Source organism: Salmo salar, chromosome ssa03 (assembly GCF_905237065.1).
Source record: "Salmo salar chromosome ssa03, Ssal_v3.1, whole genome shotgun sequence".
Taxonomy (NCBI): Eukaryota; Metazoa; Chordata; class Actinopteri; order Salmoniformes; family Salmonidae; genus Salmo; species Salmo salar.
In genome coordinates this window covers 54,519,233-54,536,592 of record NC_059444.1, presented here as the reverse complement: position 1 = coordinate 54,536,592, position 17,360 = coordinate 54,519,233, and the positions used below count along the sequence as shown (strand labels likewise).

Below are 17,360 nucleotides of genomic sequence, written 5' to 3'. Positions count from 1 at the left end.
AATGCTGTGGTAGCCATGCTGGTTAAGTGTGCCTTGAATTCTAAATAAATCACTTACAGTGTCACTAGCAAGCACCCCTACACCGTCACACCTCCTCCTCCATGGTGGAAACCGCACATGCAGAGATCATCCGTTCACCTACTCTGTGTCTCACAAAAGACAAGGCGGTTGGAACCAAAAATCTCAAATTTGGACTCATCAGACAAAAGGACAGATTTCCACCGGTCTAATGTCCATTGCTCATGTTTCTTGGCCCAAGCATGTCTCTTCTTATTGGTGTCCTTTAGTAGTGGTTTCTTTGCAGATATTTGACCATGAAGGCCTGATTCACGGAGTCTCCTCAGAACAGTTGATGTTGAGATGTGTTTGTTACTTGAACTCTGTGAAGCATTTATTTGGGCTGCAATTTCTGAGGTTGGTAACTAATGAACTTGACCTCTGCAGCAGCGGTAACTCTGGGTCTTCCTTTCCTGTGGCGGTCCTCATGAGAGACAGTTTCATCATAGCACTTGATGGTTTTTGCGACTGCACTTGAAGGAACTTTAGAAGTTCTTGAAATTTTCCACATTGACTGACCTTCATGTCTTAAAGTAATGATGGACTATCGTTTCTCTTCACTTATTTGAGCTGTTCTTGCCATAATATGGACTTAGTATTTTACCAAATAGGGCTATATTCTGTATACACCCCTACCTTGTCACAACAAAACTGATTGGCTCAAATTCATTAAGGAAAGAAATTCCACAAATTAACAATGCACACCTGTTAACTGAAATGCATTCAAGGTGACTACCTCATGAAGCTGGCTGAGAGAATACCAAGGGTGTGCAAAGCTGTCATCAAGGCAAATGGTGGCTACTTTGAAGAATCTCAAATATATTTTGATTTGTTTAACCATTTTTTGGTTACTACATGATTCCGTATGTGTTATTTCATAGTTAGAAATAGTTTATTTTTTTAAATAAAGAAAAACCCTTGAATGAGTAGGTGTGTCCAAAGTTGACTGAGACTCATATTTATTATACTTTTCTTATATCTCCTAGATATAGGACAAACACTTCAAAACCTTGTTTCTTATGATACTTTTTTTTACTATCTTTTTTTGCCATTTATGAATGTGTTATTCAATGCGTTGATCTGGGCTATAGTAGTAAAGGCCAAATTCTATATTTTATAAACAAAAAAAAGTATATATTCTTTATATCTAAAAGGGTCTTAAAATTATAAATGAAATAGAAAATAATCCATAGTGTGACCATCTTAAAACAATTCCATATGTCAGAACTGTCTCTCTCTCCAGCTGCAGTAGGATTCAACAACACACGGATGTTCTGTCGATGTGCCTTTGATCAAGGCACTTAACCCGCATATGCTCCAGGAGTGCTGTTCTACTATGGCTGACCCTGTAAAAAAAAAAACACATTTCACTGCACCCATCTGGTGTATGTGACAATAAAACATTTTATCATCAATTTATTTATTAAAAATGAAAAGTCTAGTAAAATGATTGCAAAACCAATCTACAAATGAAACAACTACAGCCAGTTGCACTGCAGGAGTGTTCGTCCACAAAGCCAGTGCAGTCGTCCTCTGTTATACACAAAATAATCCTATCAGGCGGAGCATACTGATGACCTCATGCAAACGTTAGGGTGGTGGTGGGGGAGGTTGAGGTATAGAGACCACATCAACACAAAGACAGAAAGGGTAAGGTATAGTGGGTGTTCGGAACTAAATTTCAACCACAAATGCTGGCAAAAACATTGGATCAGAACAATCCTGTTATCAGCTCAATAGTGCTGAGCCATAGACAAAGGAGAGCAGTTCAGTATCCTCTACTCACCATAATCTCTGTGTACGGGCAAGAAGGCCTCATCACCATTCAGTCTGAATTTCCTCTATTTTGTCCAGCAGATCCAAACTGCGGAACTCAAGCCCTCCCCTCTGAATGTGCTCCTCAACAACTGTGTGGCTCAGCCAAGCCCGGCAGGTGAACAGCACCATGGTGTGGAACCATGCCTCTTGAGGTCAGTGACCAAGGACAGCACCAGGATGATGGTGTGGGTGTAAAGCTGCCTCTTTTTGAGTAATTATGGTTGTCATGTGATTTGTATATGCTTTCCTATTGGTCTGTCTGAATGAATTGTTTGAGTGTTCTGATTGGTGGCAGAAGTGGCTCAGCAGAAAGCACCTCCACCTGTTCCTACAAAATGGTTGTGCATTTCCTGGAGCAGCAAAAAGGAAAGACAGGGATGGAGCTGTTGCTGTCTCACACTAGACCTATCGTAGCTTGCGAACTTCCATTCACAGAGGACATCTTCTATATACAGTCTCTGTGTTAGCTGTAAGTATCCGGAGTACACTTGTGTTTAGCTGTGTAGACAGCCAGCGAGGTCATTCTTGTGTTTGGCATCTATTGTTACATTTAAGGGGCTTGCCTATTTATTGCATGTGCACTTTAGTCTGAAGACCTTATGATATTTCATCCTTATTGATTACAGTGTGTGCTTTGCTGTGCCGACTAAGATACTTTAAAGACTTGAACATTGCATGTAACCACTAAATTATTGCAGTAGCCATTTTGTGCTTTAGACTGAGACACTAACTTTCCTTTTAGGTGCGATTCCAAGCCCACCCCGTACAGCCCTGTTTGTACATGATCTTTGTAATAAAACTATTTTTGATAATCCTGTGTTGCGTGTTTTCCATTCCGGTACCCAGTTCAGGTCTCTGACCCTACCCTATCCTAGAACCTGTGGTGGTTATATGGCGGCTGGGCTGGAGGAGGGTGGCCCTTTGCTTCATTGTGCGCCTCACAGAAACCCAGTCCCAGTTGAGGGTGTCTACTATGGTGACCTTGCCTCCGACCACATCAGCCTGCCTCCTCAGGCTCTGCTCCATCTCTGTCCTCGACTAAAAAGGCCCTCTGATCTAAGATGGTGTTCCTGTCAACTTTTTTCCACTCTTTTCCAGCCCGACAAAGTGCAAAGATCATCCGGACCCTCTGTGCCTTCTCCCTCACCCTCCTCAACCGCCCTCCTTGCCTGCTCCTACTCCTAGCTGCAAAATACCAGCCATGGTTGTCTTTAACCAGCTCCTCTGCCTTCTCCAGAAGCTCCTGAACCTGTGTCTTCACCATATTGTCATCCTCACTCTGCTGTGTGTTACAATCCAGGCCATGGTATCTGTTACCTCCCCTCTCCACCAGCCACTGAAGGGGCTCCCCAGCTGTGATGAACTCATCCACAAATGTTCCTTCAGGTAGCTTGTCCACCCCAGTGAAGGGCACCTTCAAGGCCCTCCTCCTAGATGACCCATCTGCTTCTCTGCAGCCTTCCTGTGGCCCTCTGAAGGGCTGTGACACGGGGTCCCCCAGTAGAAGCGTGTGGGGCCCTGAGGGGCAGAGTGTGGCACTGACACACAGTCCCTCCTCGCTTGCCCTCTCTGGTGGGCCCCGGTAGCATTATCTGCTGAGTCACGGGGTGTAATCCAGGGTGGGGTGTCAACTACGGTGATCCGCCTTCCACAGACCTCCCCGTGGCCAACGGTGCTGTGGACAGTCTCTGTCCCAGTCTGGAAGACCTCCTCACCTAGGATGGCATTCCCTGTAGTTCTATTCTCAGCTTCTGGCCCCGCCAGCAACCGGAGCCGGTGCTCCAGGAGATGACAGATGGATTCTCTTGTCGGAAACGACAACAACAACCACTGATGGCTGTTTTCACTCTTCATTTGTGCTCTCCACAGCAGGAAGGTAGTCAGGCCTCATCACCAGTCAGTCTGAGTTTCCGCTGTAAAGTTGACAGCAGATGTTGGGATTGTGCAAGAAGGAGTGCGGATGGATACCTGACATTCAGAAACTAAACTCAATTACGGGTACCAGATTCAGAGCCAGCATTTTGACTCTAGCCTCTTGTTTTCTTTCTTTCTCACGCCCCACCTCCCTTCTCCTCCCAGTTCTTCAGGGGATGGTCTCAGTGTGTTAGACTGTGTAAACAGAGAGAGCTCCACAAGATGCTGGCAGTCTTCTTCTTGGCTCTCACATTCTATCCCATCTCTCTCAGACTCCTCCACTCTCACTCTCCCTTCCTCTTTCTTCCTCCCTCTCTAATGGTCTTTCCCTCACATTCCCGGAACTCTCTTGTATCTCTTGTCATATTCAGCCTTAAAGAGAACAGATTGTACACAATGCAGACGGGAAGGGAACACAGTGCAGCTCTTCTCTGGAAAGTGACTTGTTATTCAGATGACGCATATTAGGGAGCTGTTCCCACACAGAAAACAAAATGTCGCTGAAGACTGTGGGGGCTGGCTGGAGCAGGACTGGACTGAAGTTACAATGGTTTTCTGTTAGTCCTGGTATATTTGACAGATTCTTCATTGAGCATGCAATAGTCCCAAGTACTAGGCTTAATCTGTGTCCGGGAAACCAGCCCCTAATGTTTTAAGACTACACACTCATTACACATATCACTACACAAGGGATGTTATGATACCAGCTAGCTACCCTACTGATGTTGTTGCACACGCTATGTCTAGGTGTCCTAGGCCTAGCTACATCGGCTGTAACCTGATTTTAAATGTGCATTTATGTGAGAAGTTAGAGTATGTGGACCGTGTTGTATACATGTGCCCAGGACACAGCAAACTTACCGGGGTCCAGAGCCAGCTCTGTTTTGACCCCTTAGTTGGCCAGCCCAAGCAGATTATTGACTTGTTCAGTTCATGGTGACAAAATAAATATATACAAAAGTACAAAACTAAAGCTAACACAAAACAAACACTGCCAGGCCGAGAGGCTTGTGGCCACCTTTCTCTGATTGACGATAATCTTAATTGCCCGCACCTGTGTGCTTATCAAGGCTTCCTGGCAGAGCACAGGACCTGACCTGGTTGGGGATGGAGCGTGTTAGTGGTAGTATGCTGTCCACCTACTATGTCAGGGTTAAGCAACCGTGGTCCTGTTTTTTATTTAACCGACCTAGAGGACCAGGTGTGTTGAATTTAGGCAATCACTAAACTGATCAATTAACTAAGTAGCTCAGTGTGGTGCCCAGTTGGGATAAAATCCTGCAGTACCTGAGGCACTCCAGGAACAGGGTGGCCCAACACTGTACTATGTGCTAACACTAAACAACCACCCCATATCGTAACAATATACAGTACATACAGTGCAAAATGCTTTAATGTACATGTTTCCATGAATTTCAGTGCAATTGAACATTCACATAACATCATGTGCATGTATTTTTAAATATGTGTACTGCAATGCACTACTAGATAAAACAGTCAGTAAAGCATTTATAAGTGTCAGAGTTGCCATATTTAAAATAAAAATATAATGTTAGATTTCAATAATACACGGCAGTGCTGTTACAGAACATCCATTACTACATTCCAGTTTAGTATTGTTCTGACGATACAAACCAAAGCCTGATAAAATGATAAGATTGATGTGATTATTTTAAGAGTGCCATTTATCTTTAGGATCCTCACCACACATGCATTTATAAGACAATGTATTCATAATGCGTAGTTGCATTTTCAATTACCATAACTTCTTGAGGGAAACAATGACAACTGGGTCGCTCTTGAATTGCAGTGGCATTTGGGGATTTTGGAAACGTCCATTCTCTAGATTTTAAATATTTAAATGTATTTGGGTACATCTTCCCATTTCAAACTCAACTAAAAGGGCAGCTTAATGACTTTAAATAATTTCTACCGTTATGATAGAATTGTGCCACAGTAGGAGTAGTATCACCAATGATGGTAACACCAATGACACATTTTAGGTAAATTAGGATTTTCTTAAATGGAGGCCATAGAAGGTCAAATATTAAGTCTTTAACCCTTTAAAAATAATTTACTAAAGTGATATGACGAATAATTTTGCTCACAATATAATTGCCCTTCATTTACATTTCAATTGAGGCAACCACATCAGGTGAGGCAACCCCATATCATAGTCATAGTAAGTATGCCACATTATATGCCAAACGGCCAACGTATGGAATTATATATGGTTTAGTTGCTAATTGATTACATAAAAATGTATCTTGAATGTTGGCTGTATATGGTATATATGAGGGAGGTGTGCCCCTTTCTGTCCAATGAGGTCATTAACGAGAAAAAAAATCAGCAAGTAAAAACATAGTCACACTTCAGAATAGGGAACACGTATTGAGGTGCTATGCCCTTATTAGTTCCAGCTTGAGATAGTTTCTTGTGTAACTTGATATTTATTAACAATAAATATGACTTTATTATAGCTAATAATGAGGTTATTATTACATGCCTTATGTTTGAATAACAAATAACTTATTTAAGGCATAATATATGGCTAATAACACATAATAAAGGCCTAATAAGCTACTTATATACATACTTATAAACTAGAAATTAGTGGCTCATATGTGTACCTTCAAATAAAGTGTCACCCTTGTTTGAATTGTTGTTATTAATTGGCCCAAGGCTGCATCATTCGTGGGGGACGATATGTTTACTGTTGCCTTGTATATTTTTTGTAATGAGTATTGAGATCAGCTTTAATATTGCAGAGAGATTGTGACTTCTATCAATGTAATTATAAGCATCATTTCCAATCCCCCATATATTGTTTGGTAAATATATATTTTTATTATATACATTTTTGTTCTTGGCTGTTGATAGCCTTTATTTGTTTTCATTGAACTATACAATATTTTGTCACTTTCTAGCATTCAAAATAATAGATAGATATCTCTTAATGCCCAAAATATGTCAGTACAATGTGCTTGCATTAAGTACTGCATGCAGTTTTGCAGTATAAAGGACTTGCATTATGTTTTATCATTGAGAAACAGTTCAATATAAACAAAAACATGAATGATGTGCAATTATTTGTCCATTTAAAGCGTTTTTCATGGTTGCAAAGGCAAGGGACGCAAATGCCACAGCAATTCAAGAATGACCCAACTACTTTGAATACATGTACAGTCCCTTCAGAATGTATTCACACCCCTTGAAAAAGTCAAGGGGTGTGAATACTTTCTGAAGGCATTGTGTGTTATTTCATTTAATTTCCAGTGTAATTCTACACCAGGCCACTTTGAAATGTGAATGTTTTGGCTTGGGGTGTGAGAGTGTGTCCACCTTACAGTGTGTAAGCATGTGCTCTTGGCTACTCTCTCCCTTGTCACTACTGGAGCTGGCATCCTCTGCTACAGTCCTCTTCAGGGCTGTTGTTCTCAGATGACTCAGGGCTTTCTTCATCCACTGTCAAACACACAAAAAAAACAATTATCTCAAAACTTTGGGGGGGGGGTTTAGAATGTTAAAATAATTTGATAAAATATTGAATTTGGCCTTTACTACTATAGCCCATAGAAACACATTGAATAACACATTAATTAATGGCAAAAAAAAAGACTAGCAAAAAACAAATCATAAGGAATAACGTTTTCAAGTGTCTGTCATATATCTAGGATATATAAGAAACCTCAGGAAATATGTTGTTTTTTTGGGACATATATTTACCCCTTTATCTTTGTTGGCACAAAGCTGCCTTCATACTTCCCTTCGTTTGTATGGGTTACCTTCAGACGAGTCCCATGACACTTGTGGGGGTTGTAGAGCAAAACGGAGAACACCATCTAGTTCGTGAGTTTCCCCCTTCCATACAGTAGTCATAATAGTTAGGCCAAACCGTTCAGATGCCACAGACGTTTTCGTGAGAAGAACGATTTTTGGGATGTCTCATGGTGTGACAAACACCGCTGTAGCTCGGCCACCTTCCACCGCAGATGTGGAAGGCCGACATAGGCGTAAGCGGTGGATTGAGACACATCCCATGCAAAAACTGATATTCCTAGCTTAAACTGAAGGATTTTGATGTTCCGAGACAGGATTCTGTTGAGGCATAGATCTGGGTAAGGATACCAAAACATTTCTGCAGCATTGAAGGTCTCCAAGAACACAGTGGCCTCCATCATTCTAAAATGGAAAAAGTTTGGAACCACCAAGACTCTTCCTAGAACTGGCTACTCAGCCAAACTGAGCAATTGGAGGAGAAGGGCCTTGGTCGGGGAGGGGACCAATAATCCAATAGTCCCTCTGACAGAGCTCCAGAGTTCCTCTGTGGAGATGGTTGTCCTTCTGGAAGGTTTTCCCCTCTCTCTGCAGCACTCCATCAATCAGGCCTTTATGGTAGAGTGGCCAGACAGAAGCCACTCTTCAGTAAAAGGCACATGACAGCCTGCTTGGAGTTTGCCAAAAGGCACCTAAAAGACTCTCAGTCCATGAGAAACAAGATTCTCTGGTCTGATGAAAGCAAGATTGAACTCTTTGACCTGAATGCCAAGCGTCACGTCTGGAGGAAACATGGCAACATCCCTACGGTGAAGCATGATGGTGGAAGCATCATGCTGTGGGGATGTTTTTCAGCGTCATGGACCAAGAGACGAGTCAGGATCAAGGGAAAGATGAACGGAGCATAGTACAGAGAGATTCTTGATGACAACCTGCTCCAGAGCGCTCAGGACCTCAGACTGGGACGATGGTTCACCTTCCAACAGGACATTGACCCTAAGCACACAGCCAAGACAACGCAGGAATGGCTTCGGGACAAGTCTCTGAATTTCCTTGAGTGTCTCAGCCAGAGCCCGGACTTGAACCCAATCGAACATCTCTAGAGAGACCTGAAAATAGCTGTGCAACAACGCTCCCCATCTAACACGACAGAGCTTGAGAGGATCTGCAGAGAAGAATGGGAGAAGCTCCCCAAATACAGGTATGCCAAGCTTGTAGCGTCAAACCCAAGAAGACTTGAGGCTATAATCACTGCCAAAGGTGCTTCAACAAAGGGTCTAAATACTTTTGTAAATTTGATATTTCTTTTTTTTTTTATACATTTGCTAAAAATGTCTAAAAACCAGTTTTTGCTTTGTCATTATGAGGTAGATTGATGAGGGGAAAAAATGATTTAATCCATTTTAGAATAAAGAAGGAAAAAAACAATTTCATAAATTTCAGAATAAGGCTGTAACGTAACAAAATGTGAAAAAAGTCAAGGGGCCTTAAAACTTTACTGTATAACAAAAAATGCTTGACAAAACAATCATAACAACATATATGAACTTCATCCAGAAGTTAATTAATGACAGCAGGGAAAGAAGAGAGCGGTTCAGTATCATCGACTGTCTACTCACTCTGTATTGGCAAGAAGGCCTCATCACCATTCTCTCTGATCATTTCCTCTATTTTGTCCAGCAGATCTGAGATGTTCCTTGTGTCCTTCCCCGGCATCTTGCTGTCCACCACGTGATAATAGTTCCCACAGTATTCCAACAACCTGTGGAGCTCCCGCCCTCCCCTCTGAATGTGCTCCTCGACGGGCGTTCGGCCTAGCCAATCCCCGCAGCTGAACAGCACCATGGTGTGGAGACACGCCCTATCACCAAACAGGCCCTCCAGATGGGCCTCCAAGGTCCGCCTCTTGCGTGAAGTGAGGGTAGAGATGATGGGCAGCACCAGGAGAAGGGTGTGGGGGCCAGGCCGGAGGAGGGTGGCACCTCGCTTCGACTCCTGTCTGACGTGTTTGGGGGTGCGTCTGACGGAGAACCAGTCCCAGCCAGGGGTGTCAACGATAGTGACCCTGCGTCCGGCCACCTCAGCCTGCCTCCTAAGGCTCTGCTCCGTCTCTGTTCCAGACTCAAAGTCCCGCCGGCCCAGGATGGTGTTCCCTACAGAACTTTTTCCCACTCCTTTCCAGCCCAACAAGAGGACCCTCAGCTCTGGAAGAGACAGGGAGAGATAGAAAGCTTTATAACATGTATGCTATTTATTAAAACCTTTGAACTTTTAGGAACTATTATGCCAAGTATACAAAACTCTTAGAAAAGAAGGTTATATTTAAAAAGGTTTTTCAGGTGTCCCCATGGGAGAACCCTGTAACAACGTTAACCAGTGTTATTACATTAACCGTTGTTAAAAACCCTTTGAAGAACCCTTTTAGGTTCCAGGTAGAACCCTTTCCACCAAGGGTTCTACATGGAATCTAAAAGGGTTCTTCAAATGGTTCTCCTGTGGAGACAGCCGAAGAACCCTTTTAAAACCATTTCTTCTAACAGTGAAGCAATAAGAGCTGGTCACCTCTGGGAGGCCCTCCGACCATCCGCAGTCTCTGCCTCTCCCTTTCCTCCCGCTCCTCTCTCACCCGCCTCTCTTCCACCGCCTTCCTTGCCTGCTCCTCCTCTAGCAGAATCAGTTCGTTTACTGCAAAATACCAGCCATGGTTTTCCTTAACCTGCTCCTCTACCTTCTCCAGCAGCTCCTGAACTTGTGTGTTCACCGTGCTGTCATCCCCACTCTGGTGTGTGTTACTATCCAGGCCATGGTATCTGTTACCACACCTCTCCACCAGCCACTGAAGGGGCTCCCCAGCTGCAATAAACTCCTCTACGAACGTCCCCTCAGGTAGCTTGTCGACCCCAGTGAAGAGCACCATGGTGGACCTCCAGGCCCCTCCTCCTAGATGACCTAGCTGCTTCTCTGCTGCCTTCCTGTGGCCCTCTGTGAAGGGCTGTGACACGGGGACCACCAGCAGGAGCGCGTGGGGCCCTGGGGGACAGAGGGTGGCACCAACACAAGGTCCCTCCTTGCTAGCCCGCTCTGGCGGGGCCCCGGTGTTATCATCCTCTGAGTCATGGGGTATAATCCAGCCTGGGGTGTCAACCACAGTGATACGCCTCCTGCAGACCCCCCCGTGGCCAACGGTGCTGTGGACAGTCTCTGTCCCAGTCTGGAAGACCTCCTCACCTAGGATGGCATTCCCTGTGGTGCTCTTCCCAGCTCCTGGTCCCCCCAGCAACAGAAGCCTACGCTCCGGGAGATGACAGATAGGTTCAACTGTCGGAGATGACAACGACTGGCAGATGTTTGGACTCTCCATTTGAGCTCTCCAAGGCAGGAAGGTAGTGAGTGATAGATATTGTCCTGTTTTAATGTCTATGTTGCCAGATGGCCAGAGAAGAGAGAGCTATAACTGACAGTAGCTGCCGTTGGGATTGTCCATGGAAGAGTGCAGATGAATATCTGTAGCGAAACATAGAGGAGCAGAGACTCCAGAAGTAAACTCACTTACCGGTACCAAATTCAGAACCAGTGGAGACTGTAGCCATTTTGTCTGTAGCCTCTTGTTTTCTTACTCACCCCTCCACCTCCATGCTTTTTGCCTCCTGCTCCTTCAGGGGACACCGGTAATCTGTTAGATGGTGTATCCTGACTGGTCCACAAAATACTGGCAGTCAAAAAGGTTTCCTCTTCTAGTCTCTCTCATTCTCACTCTCCTTCAATCGCAGAACATTTCACTCTATCCTCCCCCCTCTCTCTCTCTCTCTCTCTCTCTCTCTCTCTCTCTCTCTCTCTCTGTTTCCCCTTTCTCTCTTTGTCACTCCTTCTCTCTCTTCCTCTCATTCTCCCCTTTTCTTTCTCCCTTTCTCTCTGTATGTCTTTCTGTCTTGCTCCCTCTTCCCTGGAACTTAATTTTTTCTCTTTTTTAATTTATTTATCTTCTCAAGAGCGAATATTGTGCAGACAGGAAGTTAACACCATGCAGCTTCAGGGAAATGACTGGTCATATTGAGGGGAAGTAGACAAGGGAGCTGCTCCCACACCGAGCACGACATACTGCTGCAGACAGAGACGAAGTGGGGAGCATCGTTGTAGAGAATTTGCTGTGGTTACAGCTGTGGGAAGTATAACCACAATGCTGAACACTATTTATTATACAGACATTGGAGGAACAGGTGTGAGAGAGGGAGAATATGAGGGAAGAGGGAAAGAGATGATGATCATATTGAAATACGGTATTAACAAGAAAAGACAATATTTGAAATGCAGACCAGAAATGTGTGGTTTTGTACATTTTGGCTACTTATAATTCAAACCAAAGAGTCATGACTCTTATGAATCATTTCAGTTTAGCATGTGAGCATCTTGTGCCAGTCTTACAAACGGAACCACACAAAGCACAGCAAATAAGCTTTGCAACAGCTTTACGAGGAGGAAAAATGCATTTAGGCAGCCTAGCGCGAGAGCCACTGTAGAGCGAGAGCATGTGAAGCAACCACTAGATTGAGCGGCTCCCTCTGCAGGCCGAAACAAGCACAAAACCCCTTGACTTTAAATAACAATAAATACAAAAAAAAATCATCATTACAAAATGCCAAAGATAAGGGTACCATAGCTATATCTCACATTCTCCCACATTTCTAGTTGGCAACACAGGGAACCCAAACATAAGCAAAAAACGGTACTATTAATACAGAAAGTATTACCCCTTTTTCACATCAACTATTTCCCTTTTTCTTTGACGTTAAACAAACCAGGAACAACAATAGTAGCCTAATGCCTCTTGACTTTATCAGAAACTTGTCCATAATGGTATATAAATGCATCATAATACCAACCAACCAACCTCTTTTGACCTTGGTGGGTTTATTTATTTAATGCATTATACTGCTATTGTACCAGGGTAACGCACAATTAATAAAGATTGTACCATTTACCATAATTATGCGTTACTATGGTAGAATGTGACCCATGGTAGAGTGCAGGTTAAAATCATGGTATTTCCATGATCCACATCTATACCATGGTATAAATGATGCAATATCTTGGTCTTATTTAGGTGCATGACAGTACCATCATACTTCAAAGCTAAAACCATGGTACATTTCCATGATTCAGATCTATAGCATGGTATAAATGATGCAATAACATGGTAATATCTGAGATTTGTAAATAGATGTAGAGTCGATGTCCGGAAATGGAATTAGCCTAACAGAAAAATCCCCATAACAATCTGTCTAAGCTACAGATATGTTTTTTTTCTTCCATGGGCTGCGTCTCAATCCACTACATTGGCCTCTGTCGGCCTTCCGCATCTGCGGTTGGAGGTGGCAGAGCTACAGACCTGGAGTTAGAAGACATCCGAAAAATTGGTCTTCTCACGAAAACGTCTGTAGCGTCCCAATGGTTTGGGCTACATCACGGGAAGTCTTGTCTGTAGCTACACACTATGACCCCTCTATGCATAGCTGTGGAAGTAGGGGTGCTGAGGGTGCTGCAGCATGATTGGTGCTATTCATTAACAATATCTCCATGTATATGTTTGCTACTTTCTATTTAAGAATGTGCTCTGACATGTTGACTGTGATGTAGCCTACTTGAATAGTCACACAATGGCTGTTTTTGAAGTAATCTAAATGGAATAATTCTACACCATCAGCTACCTACCATTAGCCACACTATATGAGTAAAATATGATTTGCATAACTTAAATTCTACATAAGTCATAAAGTGTGGAGTTGCTCTTCAATCCATTCAATTGGAGTTGAGACAGGTTGGATCTACCATTTTTTTTTGCGACATGGGCAATGGAAATATTTAAATAACATTGATTTTAAAAGTAGGTGCTTTGGGGTGGCAAGTAGCCTAGTGGTTAGAGTGTTGGGCCAGTAACCAAAAGGTTGCTAGATCAAATCCCCAAGTTGACAAGGTAAAAATCTGTCATTCTGTCCCTGAACAAGGCAGTTAACCCACTGGTCCTAGGCCGTCATTGTAAATAAGAATTTGTTATTAACTGACTTGCCTAGTTAAATAAAGGTAAAAATAATAAGCAGAAAAGGGAAAACAAGCTGAACCAACAAGTATGACAATGAACAAAAAGGTTCTTCATTGAAATAAGTACATGAATGATAAGAGAGAGCTCTTAAGCAGCTTGAAGAACTACAAAAAAATATAGAATACTATCAAAGCTCACGATAGGAATACTATAGAGATTTTGATGAATGATAATACTGTACAAGTATTACTGAGTATTATAACAGAAAACATCCTGCAGGAAATCCTATAGGAAACCCTATAGCTTTATACCTGTTCAAACAACATGAAACAGGTGGCAGTATGTACCCTTTCAGTTTGTTTGCATAGTAGAAGAATAAAATGGACAACTTCAAAATGGAGATTGCCTCAATGGCGTTGCCCATGCGCTCACAGATACCATAATTGGAATGATATAGAGATGCTTTCTCTATCATTCTCTATGTGCTGCCCATGCTAAAACAGGCTTTTGGCCACTAGAGGCCTTTATCATTCTTTATGCGTGAGTCCACTGAGGTATCTCTGGTGAGTCTCATCTTCTACCATACATTGCCCTGAAGTGTCGCAAAAAAAAACAGTTCTTCTCCATGTGACATTTTTGGACAGCAGCTGCACCATGACATATTTGGTAAATCTTCAAGGACATAAAGTTACATATCCTACAGAAAAGATGATCATAGAGTGCTGGGAGCATGAACAAGAAGTTTTGGGTGGATGGGTAATTGCATGGAGAGAGAGATAGGACTGATTGGGAAAGAGTTCAGCCCCTCTGTGGTTCTTTCTGTTATCACACCTTGGTTGCTCCCGCAGCCAAGACCTAGGGTGGCTTGAGAGGGTCAGCGCTGGTGAGGAAGGAGTAGATCCAGTAAGTGAGTGAACATTTAAGAACCCAGTACTCTGCTGTCTTGAATATATTCACTGATAATTGATCTAAGGACCTCTAAATTCTAATCAATAATGAGGAGAGACAAGGTCAATCACCAATCAGGATATTACTTTATTCAAAACTTATTAATAAGGAAAGCATAGAGCAATTGCTTCTATAATGATGAGGCTGGTCGGCTCAACACTTCCAAGTGTTGTGACGAGTAGCTCTGACATACGAAGAATACAAATATCTTTTATAGAAAAGATACGCCCTTTTAGTCTTCATGACAAACAACAGATGTATAGAATGGGTCACAAGGTGAAACTTGATATATGAAAAAGGAGTATCCCGCAGCCAGATAGCGTTTGCGATGAAGACTGTTCTTGTTGTTTAGTCTGGCCCCTAAGACGAGGCTCCGATCTCGTTCCTGGTACTTCATAGCACAGAAACACCAATTCATTCTATGGCATAAATCAATTGTCAACTCCAAATACTCCCATCTCAAGTAAAACCCCTTATTGACCACACGCCTGGACAAGTTCACTGGGGGGAGTGAGCCTCTAGGTCATAGGTGAGTCTCTGATCCACCTCTACGCAGACGACACCATTCTGTATACTTCTGGCCCTTCTTTGGACACTGTGTTGACAGCCCTCCAGACGAGCTTCGATGCCGTGCAACTCTTCTTCCGTGGCCTCCAACTGCTCCTAAATACAAGTAAAACTAAATGCATGCTCTTCAACCGATCGCTGCCCGCACCTGCCTGCCTGTCCTGCATCACTACTCTGGACGGTTCTGACTTAGAATATGTGGACAACTACAAATACCTACAGTGCCTTGCGAAAGTATTCGGCCCCCTTGAACTTTTCGACCTTTTGCCACATTTCAGGCTTCAAACATAAAGATATAAAACTGTATTTTTTTGTGAAGAATCAACAACAAGTGGGACACAATCATGAAGTGGAACGAAATTTATTGGATATTTCAAACTTTTTTAACAAATAAAAAACTCAAAAATTGGGCGTGCAAAATTATTCAGCCCCCTTAAGTTAATACTTTGTAGCACCACCTTTTGCTGCGATTACAGCTGTAAGTCGCTTGGGGTATGTCTCTATCAGTTTTGCACATCGAAAGACTGACATTTTTGCCCATTCCTCCTTGCAAAACAGCTCGAGCTCAGTGAGGTTGGATGGAGAGCGTTTGTGAACAGCAGTTTTCAGTTCTTTCCACAGATTCTCGATTGGATTCAGGTCTGGACTTTGACTTGGCCATTCTAACACCTGGATATGTTTATTTGTGAACCATTCCATTGTAGATTTTGCTTTATGTTTTGGATCATTGTCTTGTTGGAAGACAAATCTCCATCCCAGTCTCAGGTCTTTTGCAGACTCCATCAGGTTTTCTTCCAGAATGGTCCTGTATTTGGCTCCATCCATCTTCCCATCAATTTTAACCATCTTCCCTGCCCCTGCTGAAGAAAAGCAGGCCCAAACCATGATGCTGCCACCACCATGTTTGACAGTGGGAATGGTGTGTTCAGGGTGATGAGCTGTGTTGCTTTTACGCCAAACATAACGTTTTGCATTGTTGCCAAAAAGTTCGATTTTGGTTTCATCTGACCAGAGCACCTTCTTCCGCATGTTTGGTGTGTCTCCCAGGTGGCTAGTGGCAAACTTTAAACGACACTTTTTATGGATATCTTTAAGAAATGGCTTTCTTCTTGCCACTCTTCCATAAAGGCCAGATTTGTGCAGTATACGACTGATTGTTGTCCTATGGAAATAGTCTCCAACCTCAGCTGTAGATCTCTGCAGTTCATCCAGAGTGATCATGGGCCTCTTGGCTGCATCTCTGATCAGTCTTCTCCTTGTATGAGCTGAATGTTTAGAGGGACGGCCGGGTCTTCGTAGATTTGCAGTAGTCTGATACTCCTTCCATTTCAATATTATCGCTTGCACAGTGCTCCTTGGGATGTTTAAAGCTTGGGAAATCTTTTTGTATCCAAATCCGGCTTTAAACTTCTCCACAACAGTATCTCAGACCTGCCTGGTGTGTTCCTTGTTCTTCATGATGCTCTCTTTAAACGGACCTCTGAGACTATCACAGAGCAGGTGCATTTATACGGAGACTTGATTACACACAGGTGGATTCTATTTATCATCATTAGTCATTTAGGTCAACATTGGATCATTCAGAGATCCTCACTGAACTTCTGTAGAGAGTTTGCTGCACTGAAAGTAAAGGGGCTGAATAATTTTGCACGGCCAATTTATCAGTTTTGTATTTGTTAAAAAAGTTTGAAATATCCAATAAATTTCGTTCCACTTCATAATTGTGTCCACTTGTTGTTGATTCTTCACAAAAAATTACAGTTTTATATCTTTATGTTTGAAGCCTGAAATGTGGCAAAAGGTCAAAAAGTTCAAGGGGGCCGAATACTTTCGCAAGGCACTGTAGGTGTCTGGTTGGACTGTAAACTCTCCTTCCAGACTCAATTCCAGACTCAATTCCTCCTTTGGCCGTCTCTTTCCAGTTCTCTGCTGCCAATGCCTGGAACGAACTACAAAAATCTCTGAAACTGGAAACACTTATCTCCCTCACTAGCTTTAAGCACCAGCTGTCAGAGCAGCTCACAGATCACTGCACCTGTACATAGCCCATCTATAATTTAGCCCAAACAACTACCTCTTCCCCTACTGTATTTATTTATTTATTTATTTATTTATTTTATTTTGCTCCTTTGCACCCCATTATCTCTATTTCTACTTTGCACTTTCTTCTACTACAAATCTACCATTCCAGTGTTTTACTTGCTATATTGTATTTACTTTGCCACCATGGACTTTTTTGCCT

General features: G+C 42.8%; 1 protein-coding gene and 1 long non-coding RNA gene across 3 annotated transcripts; both read right to left on the bottom strand.

Annotated features, from left to right (window-relative positions):
* Positions 1-999: 999 nt before the first annotated feature.
* LOC123741895 (uncharacterized) lies at positions 1,000-4,122 on the bottom strand. Its single transcript, XR_006769419.1, has 2 exons — positions 1,844-4,122; positions 1,000-1,403 (listed from the first exon to the last, which is right to left on the bottom strand). It is a non-coding gene; the product is annotated as an uncharacterized lncRNA (long non-coding RNA).
* Positions 4,123-5,164: 1,042 nt separating this feature from the next.
* On the bottom strand, positions 5,165-11,799 carry LOC106600891 (GTPase IMAP family member 8). Of its 2 annotated transcripts, XM_045714959.1 has the most exons (4): positions 11,188-11,799; positions 10,129-11,070; positions 9,186-9,770; positions 5,165-7,254 (listed from the first exon to the last, which is right to left on the bottom strand). In XM_045714959.1, the coding sequence occupies exons 2-4, from the start codon at positions 10,925-10,927 to the stop codon at positions 7,178-7,180; spliced, it is 1,461 nt and encodes a 486-aa protein (XP_045570915.1). In that variant the 5' UTR covers positions 10,928-11,070; positions 11,188-11,799; the 3' UTR covers positions 5,165-7,177. The 2 variants fall into 2 exon arrangements, with proteins under 2 accessions (XP_045570915.1, XP_014048124.1); XM_014192649.2 differs by having other exon boundaries at positions 10,129-11,798.
* Positions 11,800-17,360: the final 5,561 nt, after the last annotated feature.

Coding starts and splice junctions, on each gene's coding strand:
- LOC106600891 (XM_045714959.1), bottom strand. CDS start 10,927: ATGGAGAGTCCAAACATCTGCCAGTCGTTGTCATCTCCGACAGTTGAA. Junction 9,771..10,128: donor GGTCGGAGGGCCTCCCAGAG/GTGACCAGCTCT, acceptor TGTCTCTTCCAG/AGCTGAGGGTCCTCTTGTTG. Junction 7,255..9,185: donor GGCCTTCTTGCCAATACAGA/GTGAGTAGACAG, acceptor TGTGTTTGACAG/TGGATGAAGAAAGCCCTGAG.